Source organism: Cricetulus griseus, chromosome 4 (assembly GCF_003668045.3).
Source record: "Cricetulus griseus strain 17A/GY chromosome 4, alternate assembly CriGri-PICRH-1.0, whole genome shotgun sequence".
Classification (NCBI taxonomy): Eukaryota; Metazoa; Chordata; class Mammalia; order Rodentia; family Cricetidae; genus Cricetulus; species Cricetulus griseus.
Window position 1 is genome coordinate 101,155,842 of NC_048597.1, and position 13,703 is coordinate 101,169,544.

The 13,703-nt window shown below is 43.7% G+C and overlaps 1 protein-coding gene across 9 annotated transcripts in view; it reads left to right on the forward strand.

The window, feature by feature from the left end:
• The window catches only part of Hectd4 (HECT domain E3 ubiquitin protein ligase 4), a 159,795-nt gene that overhangs the window by 73,269 nt on the left and 72,823 nt on the right, over nt 1-13,703 (forward strand). For 4 of the 9 annotated variants that reach the window (XM_027414103.2, XM_035443284.1, XM_035443285.1 and 1 more), the window contains exons 15-24: nt 896-1,001; nt 1,822-1,942; nt 2,449-2,577; nt 5,247-5,371; nt 7,233-7,386; nt 7,798-7,898; nt 9,166-9,364; nt 11,437-11,583; nt 12,517-12,621; nt 13,392-13,555. In XM_027414103.2, the coding sequence (XP_027269904.1) occupies nt 896-1,001; nt 1,822-1,942; nt 2,449-2,577; nt 5,247-5,371; nt 7,233-7,386; nt 7,798-7,898; nt 9,166-9,364; nt 11,437-11,583; nt 12,517-12,621; nt 13,392-13,555 (1,351 nt within the window). The remainder of the gene's footprint in view (nt 1-895; nt 1,002-1,821; nt 1,943-2,448; nt 2,578-5,246; nt 5,372-7,232; nt 7,387-7,797; nt 7,899-9,165; nt 9,365-11,436; nt 11,584-12,516; nt 12,622-13,391; nt 13,556-13,703) is intronic. The other 5 variants (XM_035443287.1, XM_027414110.2, XM_035443286.1 and 2 more) reach the window with 4 other exon arrangements.

The window sequence follows — 13,703 nt, forward strand, 5'->3', positions numbered from 1 at the left end:
AATAAATGACTTCCTATTCTAGCATGGTGTCAAGCCTGCACTTCCAGCTTGTGGGAGGTAGAAGCAAGATGAAGAGGTATTCGGTGTCATCCTCAGCTTTATAGAGAATTCAGGGCCATCCTAGGATATGTGAAACCCTGTCTCAAACAAAGGAGAACCAAAAACAAAACCAATTTTTTCCCTTTTAAAAACATACTCTCTGTCTCTCTGTCTCTCTGTCTCTCTCTGTCTCTGTCTCTCTCTGTCTCTCTGTCTCTCTCTATTGGTTTTTCAAGACTAGTTTCTCTGTGTAGTTCTGGATGTCCTGGAACTAGCTCTTGTAGACCAAGCTGGCCTTGCACTCAGAAATCTGCCTGCCTCTGCCTCCCGGGTGCTGGGAATAAAAGTGTGCACACCACCACCCAGCTCTCTTGATGATTTCTAACCCAGGGTTTTTGTTTGTTTGTTTTTCATGCTTTGAGCATATCTTTTAATATAGACTAAACAATAGCAGCAGCAACAACAAAACACATGGTAAAGACATTGAACATTTAAAAGCAGCATTAACCTAAGGAAGTAGCAAAGCTACATATTGTAATATACTAGGAAGTCAAATCACACTTAAATTGGATGTCCTGGCTCTAGCTGTGCCCTGGTTGTGGTGCTGTTTTGCTGTTGTTTGCATGAATCTAAACACTGTGCTCCTAGTTGACCTCAGTCTCCATTGGAACCTTTTTAAAATAAGATCAGTTTTCTTAGGATGGGAGATCAGTTTGTTAAGATATTGTCCCAACCTTCTTAAACTTGAGCATCTCTCCTGCCCCCAGCCTTCCAGATGCTGGAGCTCCAGCCCAATGTAGATGGGTTTTCTAAGTGTTGTTACCAGGTTCATTCATGGCATTTTGTCCTGTACCAGGAGAGAGAAACAGCGGACTCTCCCAGCTTCGAGATGTGATCCTAACCAACCTAGCTGAGCAGCTTCAAAACAACCGATTCGGCAGTGATGAGGACGATCACTACAGGTGACACTCATTACTTCTCTGTTGCTGTGATTAAATACCATGACCATGAGCAACTTATGGAAGAAAGGGTTTATTTGGGTTTGGCGAGTTCAGAAGGATAAGGGTGCATCATGATGAGGAGGCATGGCTGCAAGCAGCTGGTACGGTGGTAGAAGCAGGAAGCAGAAAGTGTGAATTAAGAAGTGGCACAAGGCTTTAAATTCCCAAAGCCTCCTGCCATTGACACACTTCCTCCAGCAAGACTGTATGCCCTAAGACTTCTCCAGACAGCACCACCAGCTCAGGACCATTCGTTCAAATGCCCAAGCCTAGGGGGACATTCTCATTCAGACCACAACACATCCACTGTGTTAGTCACTGCTAGCCTTTTTTATGAGTGATAACTTACATTTAAATGTGTTCAATCATTAATCTCCTGTTGTAGCTAATAAGGTGATTAGCATGTTGAGCCTAAATTTTGGGCCCACTGAAAGATAATAAATCCTGCAGTTGTCCTAAGAGTTGAAATCACACATTTCAGTATGATTGGTATTATTATCAGAAAAGTATTTGGGCCTGGGCATGTCCTTAGCAGAAGTGATGGATGAGGGAAATCTCAGCAACTGGCTTGCTCTCTGTAAAAGAAGCTGCATTTTTGAGCTAGGAAGTGATACCTTTGTTTTCCTATTACAGTTACTTCTAAAGTACTTGAATTAGGAGGCAGGGCACCATTTTGTAGAAATAAGTTTGCTTTGTGGTGTGTCCCATTTAATGATTTGATGGACAGAGTGAATTAATGTCTTTTCTTTTACCAAGTGTGTTATGTTTTCTTGTTTTAAAGGCTCAATGATGAGCTCTTACACTACATCCTGAAGATTGTTGTGCGAGAATCCTGTATCCTAATCACCAAGTGCCAAACTGTTTCCAAGGATGATTTCCAGAAGCTCCTTTCAACCGTGCCTGTAAGTGAAGACTCTACTGAGGCGGTGTTGTGTCCTCTCAGGAGAGCCTGTGGGTGGCTGAGCTTACCCCAGAAATGTGCACATGGGCAAATCCACTTGGAGCACTTTCCTATGAAAGGGAAAAAAGGCAGACTGAGCACTCCTCCCTGAGGCCCGCTCTCAGCTTCAGACACCATAGCTTACTGCATTTCAAGTTTTGTTTTAGATAGCAGAGTTTCCTCTGTTAATTTAGCCCGGCTGCTAGGGACCAATAAGTTCCTGAAGGGTTTGGGTGGAGTCTGTTGTAGAAATTTGAGTGGGGGGAGGCGAGAGTTTTAACTGGGGGGGGGGGGGGGCACACCTGGTGGGAGGCACGAAGGCTAGTGTGTCAGTGCCTGAGAAATTGTGTGCTCTCACCTATGTGCTTCTTGTTTTTGTTTCTCTTGTGGAGATCTTTTAAAAACAAGAGGGCACAGGAGCGCTGTCAGTCGCAGGGAGGTCACTTAATGTCCTTATTTGTGTTAAAGGCTGCATCTTCCTGCCTGCGCTATCTGATGGCAGTTCAGAATCACCTTCTCAGTAACACTATTTTGATTAAGCCTGACGAGAATGATGACAGTGACAACTCCTTGCAGGGAGAGACATTGAAGGTACAGGTAAACACAAGCTCTATTTCAACAATGCTTCCTCCACAGTTGCTGAATTTCTGTGTATACGATGTCAGAGGTCATGGCGTTGTTTATATTTTTGTGAGAGGACTGAGGCCACTCATTTCATAGGTCTCTTTGTCATTGCCCAGTGCTTACTCTATGTTTATGACACTCTTATAATGTGCTGTTCATATGCTCCTGGTGGTCACTTTGTGCCTTTGTTTCTTTTTGTTTTGTAAGAATTGTAAAGTTTAGCACCCACAAATGATCTCACTACACTTTAAAATCAGTTTGAAAACATTACATTCTAACCACTTCCAATATTTGTATGATTTTATATTCTTTTTATTTAAATAACTTAAAATGATAAATTTTGATCTTTGAATAATTTTTTTCTTTTTTTAAAAGATTTATTTGTTTGTTTGTTTATTTATTTATTTATTTATTTATTTATTTATTTATTTATTATGTGTGCAGTGTTCTGCCTGCATGGATGCCTGCAGACCAGAAGAGGGACCAGATCTCATTACAGGTGGTTGTGATCCACCATGTGGTTGCTGGGAATCGAACTCAGGACCTCTGGAAGAGCAGTGTGTGCTCTTAACCTCTGAGCCGTCTCTCCAGCCCCCTTTGAATAATTTCTAACCATATAGTTCATTTAATTTTCTGTTACTCTTTTTAAATGAGCATCTGTGTAAACTCAGTCTTTTGTTTGCACATGATAATATGGCACCACACAGATGTTTTTATTGCAGTGGTTGTTGTAATTCTGACAGATAGTGGAGGTCCTTTTTGCATTGTTGTTGAAAATTTTATCTTTGAGAGTTAGATCTGGTGGCATACACCCATAATCCCAGACTTGAGAGGCTGAGCCAGAAGCAATGTGGAAAATCAAAGTTCAGCCTGGATTGCATAGTATGTTCTAGGCCAGCCTGAACCACAGTGTGAGAGATCCTGCCTCAATACAAAATGAGGGCTGATGAAATGGCTCAGCAGGGAAAGTGCTTGAGGAAATGAGTCCTGTTCCAGGAACCTTGAGGCGGCTTCCAACCATCTGTAAGTGCCTCTGGTGCCCCCTTCTGGCCTCCATAGGTACCTGCATACATGGGGTACACAAACTTATGCAGGCTCACATACATACACATAAATTAAAAAAAAAAAGGAGCTGTACATGGTGGCACACACCTTTAATCCCACCTTTTCAATAGGCAAAGACAGGTAGATCTCTTGAGTTTGAGGCTAGCGTGGTCTACACAGTGAGTTCTAGATCCACCAGAACTAAATGGTGAGACCCTTATTTTAACAGAACAAAACAAAAAAATTTTAAATTAAAATACCCAAAGCCTGGTGTGGCTATAGATGCCTGTACTTTCAGTACTTGGGAGTAGAAGCAGGAGCATTGGAGCTAGAGCTCACTATCTGGCACACAGCAAGTTCAGAGATAGTCTGGGTTACACAAGACCCAGCAGCAAACAAAAACTAGAGAAATCAGTATGAACTCTATGACTTGACCACCCTGAAAATTTCACTAAGTAAGCCATAGAATGATGGTATGCCCTCCGTTGTTCCTCCTTTATGCACCTGAGCCTTGGAATTCAGGCATCTGCTAGTTGGTATTCATGAATCAGCCTTATTCAATGACCGGATTTTATACAGACAGGCATACCTGCATTGTTTTAATTGTCAGTCTTGTTTATTTTACTTGCCTGGTCTTAGTTTCCTAATTAATAGCAGGGACAATACCATTCCCCTTGTGAGATAATGAGAGTGTTGTTGAAGGCCTGTGGTCTCCACACTGTGCTGTCATGTGGTGTGTGGTCAGTAATGTTCTCTCATACACAGTCCCTTGTCTTTTAGTGATAAATGATCTTAGTTCTGTAAAATGCCAAGAAATGCCAATAATACTTTCTACTAGAAAGCATTAAGAATTTTATACATTCTTAATTAAATAGTGTAGAGAGATAGAAAGACTCTAGGCAAGGACAGAATGGGCTAGGTGGTGTAACATCTCCAAGTAGAAACAAGATGCAGATGCCATGCAGAGAGTTAGTTTGCTGGTATCTTTTATCATAAAATAGCTGTGAGCTGAACTGTTCTGTGCTATTGCCTTGTGTTTCTTAACAGTTTGCATTCCTAGACACTCTGTCCTGTTCTCCCATGTTCAGTAGCCCATAGCTGATGCTGCTTTAACAGGGCTTTTCAACTTGCTGCATTTTAAATGTGCTGGTCTGCGATATTAGGACAAGATCACTTGTCCTGTTTCAGCATGCTGTGGTTTGTCTCATTTTACTCACCGCCTGTACATGTGCTTTTTACTGTTGTGTTTTTCTCTTTAGCTGTGCTCATACCACCCAAGGCAGTCCTCCACCTGGACAGTGTCTGGGCTTCCAGGAGCGCTCTTGTGCTGGATGGGACGGGAGCTAGGCCTTGCTGCTAGACACGCAGTGCCTTCCCTGTGAAATACTGCATATTTGTAGCTGCACTCCAGGCTCTGGTCTCCCAAGTCACATTCCTACCTGCCGCCCAAGAGGAGCTCACTGCATTGGGCTTCTACTAGCCACATCATTTCATCTGGAAACATGTTGTTAAATAAACACATCGTGTCATGTTGTCATTGTGAGCATGCATTATTCATCGAAAGGCTGAAAACTAACCTTATGGTTTCTTCTGACTAGGAGTTAAAGGCCAGTATTTTGGCTCTTGCCACCCAGATCCTGACTGGATGTGATGAAGTACTAGAGATGCTGCAGCAGGTCACTACTGCCCTCATAAACAGTGACATAGCTGACCGAGAACAAAGGTGAGCATGGGGATTGCCCACTGCAGCTTATCAAATGAGATCTTTTAGAAATGACCATCTACTGTACTAGCATGCTTGCCAGAAGGAATTGAAATGCTGCTGTAATGCCAAGGGCAGTCATATACTTTAATATGCTTTTACCTAAAAGACTGAGCCTGCACTGAGCTGTGATAGAGTTTTTGCAAAGTTCTGTTGGGCAACATGGCCTCCAACACTGCCATTGCATTCAAGTTGACCTTGCTTCCTTTTCTTCTTTCTCTTTCTCTTTTTTCTTTTATTTCATTCATTCATTCATTCATTCATTCATTCATTTCTGAGGCAGGGTCTCTCTACATAGCCCTGGCTATCCTGGAACTCACTATACAGAATAGGCTTGAACTCACAGAGATCCACTTGCCTCTGCCTCCGAAGTGCTGGGATCAAAGGTAGGTGCCACCATACCCAGCTCAAATTTGCTTTTTAACCATTTACCTCAGTGCTGTGCCTGGTTCCTTTTGGTAGGAAGTGACATGGTGGTACAGATAATTAGGTGCTGCACTAACGGTGGCACTGGCACAGGTTCACTGTCTTTGACTTCTCCAGACAGCAGGTCCTCACACGCAATCCCTGCTATGCTTGCTTTTCAAAATGAGTTACACACTCTATTTTTTATGATATGTTGACATAATGTGACCCTGCAGTGGTCTTTGCTTCAGTGTGCATGTCCCGTGTCCTTGGTGGTTGTCCATTTGAAGATGGTAGATGGGAATTTTGGCTGAGAACACTGTAACCACAGTAGGCATCGCACCAAGGCTCAGGAAGACATTTGATCTCCACTTGCAGCGCTTGGGACTAGGTGGAGTGTAATGGGGGACTCCCACTTCTCCTTCCAACTCCAGTATCCTCAGTAACCTTGGAGAACACACGTGTCTCACTTCTTTCTTTGAGAGACTGGCAGGCTTTGATCCTTCTAGCAGAAAAATGAGATATTAAGAGAGTAATTTGAAGTTAGACTTTAAATCTGCCTAGTTAGTAGTCAAAGTCATGCACGAGGAAGTTGAATGGTAGTCACTGAGGCTGGAGGAGGGGAGCTGTTGCCAAATAGCTGTAGAGTTTGGGTTTGCAGGATAAATAGAGAGATGGACAGTGGTAATGGTTGTACATCATTCTAACCCTGAAATGTATGCTTCAAAATGGTTTGGATAATATATTACATGTTAGGTATATGTTGCCACTGTTAAAATTATTAAAACAAGTCTGCCTGTTTTTAAAATGCACATGGGGCCTCAGTCGCTACTCCAGTAATGAAGGTCTTGGCCTATGAGCTGGCAAATCCACTTTGTAGCCCTCCATCCCTACTTTCAGAGTCTCAGCACAGTACAGAGCCAGCAGACCAGAGGCCAGAGACCTGGAAGGGCACTGAGTACTTAGAGAGGTCATAGCATCTCAGGACCTGTTTATGAAGTGCCAAGAGGGCCTGAAAATGTATAACCTGGACTTAAAAGTGCTCTTTTCCCCTCTCTCTCATCGATGGGAATGTGGGAAGTAGACGAAATGGACTGTTTTAAACAAATATGTTTTTGTTTTTTTGGTTTTTTTTCCTAGACAGGGTTTCTCTATATTGCTTTGGAGGTTGTCCTGGAACTTGCTCTGTAGACCAGGCTGGCCTGGAACTCACAAAGATATCCCCCCTCCCCAGCACCCCCCTCCTCCACAGAGGCGGGTGGATCTCTGTGTGCTGCTGAGTGCTGGGATTAAAGGCGTGCACCACCAAGGCCCGGCTAAAGAAATATGTTTGAGGGTATTGTCAGGCATGGGACTTGATGGTTGCTCTTCTCCATGCATGCACTTGCTTAGGCTGTGTGCTCTCCTGAACTTGTAGGTTAAAAGGCTTGGAACAAGTTACCAAGGCCACTATGCTTGGTCACCTTCTCCCAGTATTGCTGACCTCCTTGATGCACCCCAATCTGCAGACCCTGACCATGGCCGATGCTCTGATGCCTCAGTTGGTGCAACTGGTGCTCTACACCAGCCAGGTGGGCCCTACTCCTGACCTGCTCTCTACACATCTCACTTTGCCACAGAGGGCACAATAACATAGCCGGTTCTTTGCAGGAGCCAAGAAAATCTCCATATCCTAAAAAACAAACAAGTGTGTTAGGGACAGATTTTATTTGTTTGTGTGTCTTAATGACTGGCTGTGGTCCAAGTGTTGATTGCTGACCAACTGTAAAACTGCTCATATGCAGCATTGGACAGCCTACTTCACATCTTATGTCCTGAGTCCTCAGCTGAGAGTAAAGCGCACACAAGGGGTGGGGGGGGGCTCACTAGTGAGCATTTCTAAGAGAAGAAGGGCAGCCAGGACTGTCAGGCTCCAAGTGTGACTTGTAAGTTCATGTCTTGAGCCATCCCAGTTAAGATATGCAGATGTTTTTGTGTTTCAGACGGCCTTACTGCTTAAAACCCAGTGTCCGGTTTTTGCTGAGGTGGGCTGTTCCCCGTGTGGCACCTCAGACCAGAAGTGCAGGTTGTTCCCTGATGAGAGGTAACATGTGCATGGGGCTCCCTTATTTTCTTCTGGTGAATGCCTTGTACTCCTTTTACAACAGTCACTTTTACCTAGGATTAGCTAATTGTAAAAGAAAATACTTCAGGTCCACAATTTCACAAGTAGCTACAGAATTGTTTTAAATTTATAGGGATTCCCATTCAAAATTGACTTGAAACTCTCATAATAGTAGGCATGCAAGTTGAATTTGATAGATTTATTTATTTATTTATTTATTTATTTATTTTTGGTGTGTATGGTTTTTGTTGTTGTTTTGTTTTTAGGCAGGGTCTTACTATATAGTCTTGGATGGCCTGAAACTCACTATGCAGACCAGATTGGTTTCAAATTCACAGAGGTCTGCCTGTCTCTGCCTCCTGAGTGCTGGATTTGAAGGTGTGTGCCACCATGCCCTGCTTGTTTTTAAGGGGGCAGGGATTCAAGTGATCCTGCTATCCCGGCCTTTCATGGAGATGGGACTGCAAGTAGAAACTTCCCTGTGTGGTTGGCTGTTTTCCTTCCTTTTCTCCCTCCCAACCTCCATTATCTTTTTGAGACATTCTCCTATGTCCCAGGCTACCTAAAAACCACTGTATAGCTCAGGCTGTCCTTAAACACCTGACTCTCCAGCATGTATCTCCTCAGTGCTAGACCTAGCTTTTTACTCAGCAGTGAGTGGCTGGCATCAACCCAGCTCTGCATTGAGGCTGAAGCAAAGGAAGTGAGTTCATGCAGCCAAGTTCAGATTTTAAGTTTGTGTTGTATAGCCTAGGGCTCCATGGAGTTACGGCAAGTTGGATAAGAATGGAGGAGATGGGGGGTTTCACGGGCGCCTTTCCTTGGTAAAACTGCAGGGGAAGCAGCTAGAGACTTGTGGGGTTGCCTCAGCTTCACGGGCACTGAGACTGTGCGATTGGGAAAAGTGGCCACCTTCAGCCACCCCCACCCCTCCCAGGAACTTCTGGGAGAATTATCAGAGGTCTTCTCCTGGGCATTAGTTGCATGTCTCCTTGAAAGAGTAGTGAATGCATGTGCAGTGTTCTAGGCTTGTTTGTGTGTGAGAAATAATTTAGTGTCTACCAACAGGAAGATAAAAACATGACTATACAGCATTTTCAAGTGCTTTCCATTGCTACTTAGTACTTATATGGGAGGTGTTGTCATACTGTTTGCTGTGGGAAACTTAAAACAGCTTCTTAACTGGTTCTGCATTTCTTGCTTGTTTTCCTTGTTAAGCTTCACCACTTTCTTTCTCTGGTTTTAGAATGCTAGAAGAAAAGGAAGAACCAGGCTTTCTCACTGGCTTAAAGATCCCTGCCCCGTGGGCTGCTGGGAAGACCGTGGAAACAGTACACCCTGTCAGAGATAACTATAAGTTTAAAGAGACTGTTCATATCCCAGGAGCTCGATGCTTGTATCTACGATTTGATAGCAGATGCTCATCGCAATATGACTATGACAAAGTAAGCAGGAGGGGGTTGTCACTGCTGCCTCGACTTAGCTGCTTCTTATTTTCCTTTGCGCTGGCCTCCATTCTTGACTAATTTCTGCTTATAGGTCCCTCTCAGAGGAGACTCCCCTCAGATAGTGCTTTGGAGGGTAGTGACTGAAGGATTGCAAAGCCACAGCTCTGTGTCTGAGAGCAGGACTGTTAGGGCATGTAGACACTGTCTCTGTAAGTGTCCATGAGCTTGGACAGAGGACCTCCTGTGACTTGGCTGCCTCCTGCCTCCCCCACTGAGAGTCGTGTAGATAGATGTGTGATAGCTGTTCATATGAAAAGGTCTCACTGCCCAGTTCTTAGGGCTTCTCATGTGACCTATGGAAGACGGTGGCTTTTAGAAGGTTCAGATGTGCCTGAATCTGGTTTGTGTTTTCTTCTTTGTCATTATCTCTGGCACCTTCAGATTCTGAGGAAGAGCAGTTTCCAACTGTGGCTTAATGGCCATATAGAAAGGCGGGTTTTCTTTTGTTGATATTGAATTATAAACCAACTCATTGGATTCATGAAGAAAGGCTAGTGAAAGATCACACACAGTAGCACTGCACATGCTGTCTTCATATCACTGCTTGGCTGCAGATCATCTCTGTCCCCTGAGAACAGACTAGGCAAATGGTCTTACATCTCGGGTGGCTTTTAGTGTAAAGGTAAAGGACTTAGCCACATCTGCCTTGAGATGATGAGACACATGACCAAGAGATGTGAAATGCTCTTCTCCATTAGATTTTAGGAGAGTCAAAAGTCCCAGATGTATGGAAGAGTTGAAAACATGCCTTCTAACCTCATCTTTGCCTTTAGCTAAGATGCTTTGTGGAGCCTGGCTCCAGCCCGCTTGTCTCCTCAGTCCAATTGTTGTGCCTGAAGTGTCTCATGTGCAAACAGAGGTTTTCACTTTAGTTGGTATCATTTTGTTTTTTCTTTAAAAATGATAATCTGCATCTCCTAGTGTGTACTGACTAGTGGCTGCCCTATATATTAGAATTACAATGCACAAGGAGGCTTACTACATAGACAAACAAATTTACTTTCCCCTTTGTCCCTGGGTGCTGTCAGCAAGATGTCTAAAGGGTAAGAGCTCACTAGCTGACAAATATCTGGGGTTAAAGATGCAGCTTTCACATCTGAGTTTAGCTGCCAGGTATGGCAAAGTGTACTGTTATAGAAGTCACATCTCTGTTTCCTCTGGACATACTTGAATGCCAAGTGAGCTGTCTTTTTCTTTTATGTTAGGAAAGCAGCCAGTGAGGGCCAGAGGGCTCAGTCGATAAGGCTCATGCAGCAGAAACCTGACGACCTCACATACAGGTGTAAGGAGGGGACTGACTGACCTCACAAAGTTGTCTTCTGACCTGCCCACATGGGTTGTCGCTCACATAGGAAGGTCAGAGGACATGCACACATATGCAGACACAACTTTAATAATAAAAAGCATCAGCCAATTGGATATAAATAAGTGATAGAATAGTATTAACAGATGAAAATTGTCCCTACAGTTAGCAGCCACCTTCCTGGCCCATACTTGTGTCATTTCTTTTTATACCATTAAGCAACATTGTAAGACTATGTGGCTTGTTTTCACTTTGTTGCATTTTTATATCCTTATTAATGATTTTTTTTTTGTGCTTTTATTTTGTATTAGGTATTAGAACCTGCCTGTATTGGCTCAGTTTGTTAATTCTGGGGAGAACTTAAGAGGACTCTTGTTAAAGAGTTCAGATAACTGTGATGAAGATAGTTATTTGAGAAAGATACATGCACAGTAGCCAAGTCTAACTAGTTAAGCCTTCATGTCCCTGTGACAATAGAGATTTGAAAATATAAGAAATATGCCTGTTAGTAATTTTAGCCATTATTTTTCTGGGGCTATCTTATAATTACCAACAAGTGATTGCCTCCAAATTCACATCAGCCCTTAAATATGAGGATCTATTAGTTATGTTATAATAATACCCGTGTGGCTATAAATGTGTTTTTTTTCAAATATTTTTTTCAGCCTCTTTATTTGTAGATGTTGTTTTTGTTTTTCTTTTACAGTCTAACAGTCTATTTTCTGTTTTGAAGTTGGTGATATACGCGGGGCCTAACACAAACAGTAGGAAGGTTGCTGAGTATGGAGGCAACACTCTGGGATATGGCAGCCGTAGTGTCTTAGGAACTGGTTGGCCGAAGGACTTGGTGAAGGTATGGTATCAAGTCATAACCTCTTTCTAGAAAAGAAAGGTGACCATAGGTTCTTCATAGGCCAAGGACCATGCAGACTTTAGTTAGTTAGGGTGGGTACAGAAGGCTAGGCCTACCACCTTCCTACTTCTCTTCAGAATTACCTCCTTTTGCTTGCAGGACATCAGACCCCTGTCCATGCTAGAGCTTGGATCCATGTGTGGGGTACTTTGTGGCCAGCAGTTGTCATAGCTAGTTCTTTCTTGGGGGCCAGGCTGCTAGTCCTCCCAGAGTCCTGCCCTAGATGTGGACTGAGGGATGCTGCAATTTAAAAGTATAACAATCTGTTCTCAAAGTGATATGACTAGGGTCATGCTTTATAATCTGAGCCTTTGATCTACTCACTGGTGTGTGCCCAGAGCACAGACAGGGATAGAAGCACACAAACCCCAAACATGCTTAGCATATTTTCTGAACTTGTATGGTATACACACAGTTAGCATGCTGCACACTTAATTATCCAGTGACAGCAGTCTGTTGGGGTGAACTAAATCTCAATCTGCTGCTCTTTGCCTCCTCATTAACACAGTGAGGCTGAGAAGAGACAAGAGGAGAGAACAGAGCACAGACAGATATATCTCTGTGACTTTGAGGCCAGCCTGGTTTACATAGTGAGTTGCCGGCTAGCCAGGGCTGCATTGAGGGACCCTATCTTAAAAGAGAGAGAGAGAGAGAGAGAGAGAGAGAGAGAGAATATCTGTAAGCCAGAGATTTGGTGGTAAACTCCTGTGATCCGGTCCTCTAGAAGCTGAGACAGGAGGATCATGAATTCAAAAGACCACCTTACCTCAAAAAAAAAAAAAAAAAAAAGTCAAAAGTCAATCTCTGAAATACATTGCTCTCTTGGAAATTGTTTGTCCTTCTTAAAATTCATTTTCCCCCTTAAATCTTAAGGTTGAAGGCGATACAGTCACCTTCTCCTTTGAGATGAGAAGTGGCCGTGAGCACAACACTCCTGACAAAGCCATGTGGGGCTTTGCTTGCACAGTTCGCGCTCAGGTACTGAACCTAACTCTGTCCTGTGTGCCTTGGTGACATAGATCATATTTGCCTTGGAAACAGGGCAAAATATGTGCCACTCTTTCATCTGTCTCTTCATCAACAAATAGGAACCTAGCAGGAGTAAGTGGTCGTCTTATGGACTGAAAGTAGCTGGGACCTAAAGTCAGTTCAGCAGCAGAAACTTGTGCTAGGATTCTTTGAGGCCTGGAGAGGTGCCCTGGCTCTAGCATGTTCTTGCAGGGCAAAGGCAGCTGGAACACTCAGCTGACAATAGGCATTTGAGTTCTGGGTTAGGAGTTGGACTTCCCCCTCAGGTTATCCTGTAGACTTGGAGGTTACTAGAACTTGACCCACCACAGAGCCTCTCGGCTGAGCTGTCAACTAGCATGTGTATCCTGTGAGTCAGGGGTCTCTGTTTGTCCTCTATCAAGCAACCTGGTAGGCATGCAGGTGTTTCCCATAACTTCAGTGCACTCATTGGCAGAATAATGGTCTGCACTTGACTAGGCATAAACCAGAACAAATAGCCGACCTTCCTGCATGGGGTGCGTGCTGTTTCTAATGTGAAGTCTGATAGCTGTTCACTCCCCAGAACTGTGTTGAGACCTCATTCAGTGGTCATTCCAGTGCCACCCTTTGTTCCTGGTGTTGGCACTGTGCTGCTCTGTGAAGCCCAGTGGGGTGGTCCAGTGTGATACAATGCAGCTTGCAGTGTTCTGCTCATGTCCACTGACACTGGGTGTGGTTTGCTCCTGTCTGCATTATAGGAGTCCTCGGAGGATGTCTCTGGAGGCTTGCCCTTCCTGGTAGACCTGGCTTTAGGTCTGTCTGTGTTAGCTTGTTCCATGTTAAGAATCCTGTACAATGGACCAGAAATTACCAAAGAAGAGGAAGCCTGTCAGGAGCTATTGAGATCCAAACTTTTACAAAGGTAATAGAAAGTCTGCATGGAGCCACTTTTGCCCACAATCAGAAATACACTTCATGTGGAGAGCTGCGTTCAGTGTATTTTCAGTGAATTGTGCCACTACCTAGCCTCTCATTGGTGTCTTAGTATCTGAGGACTGAGATGAAAATGA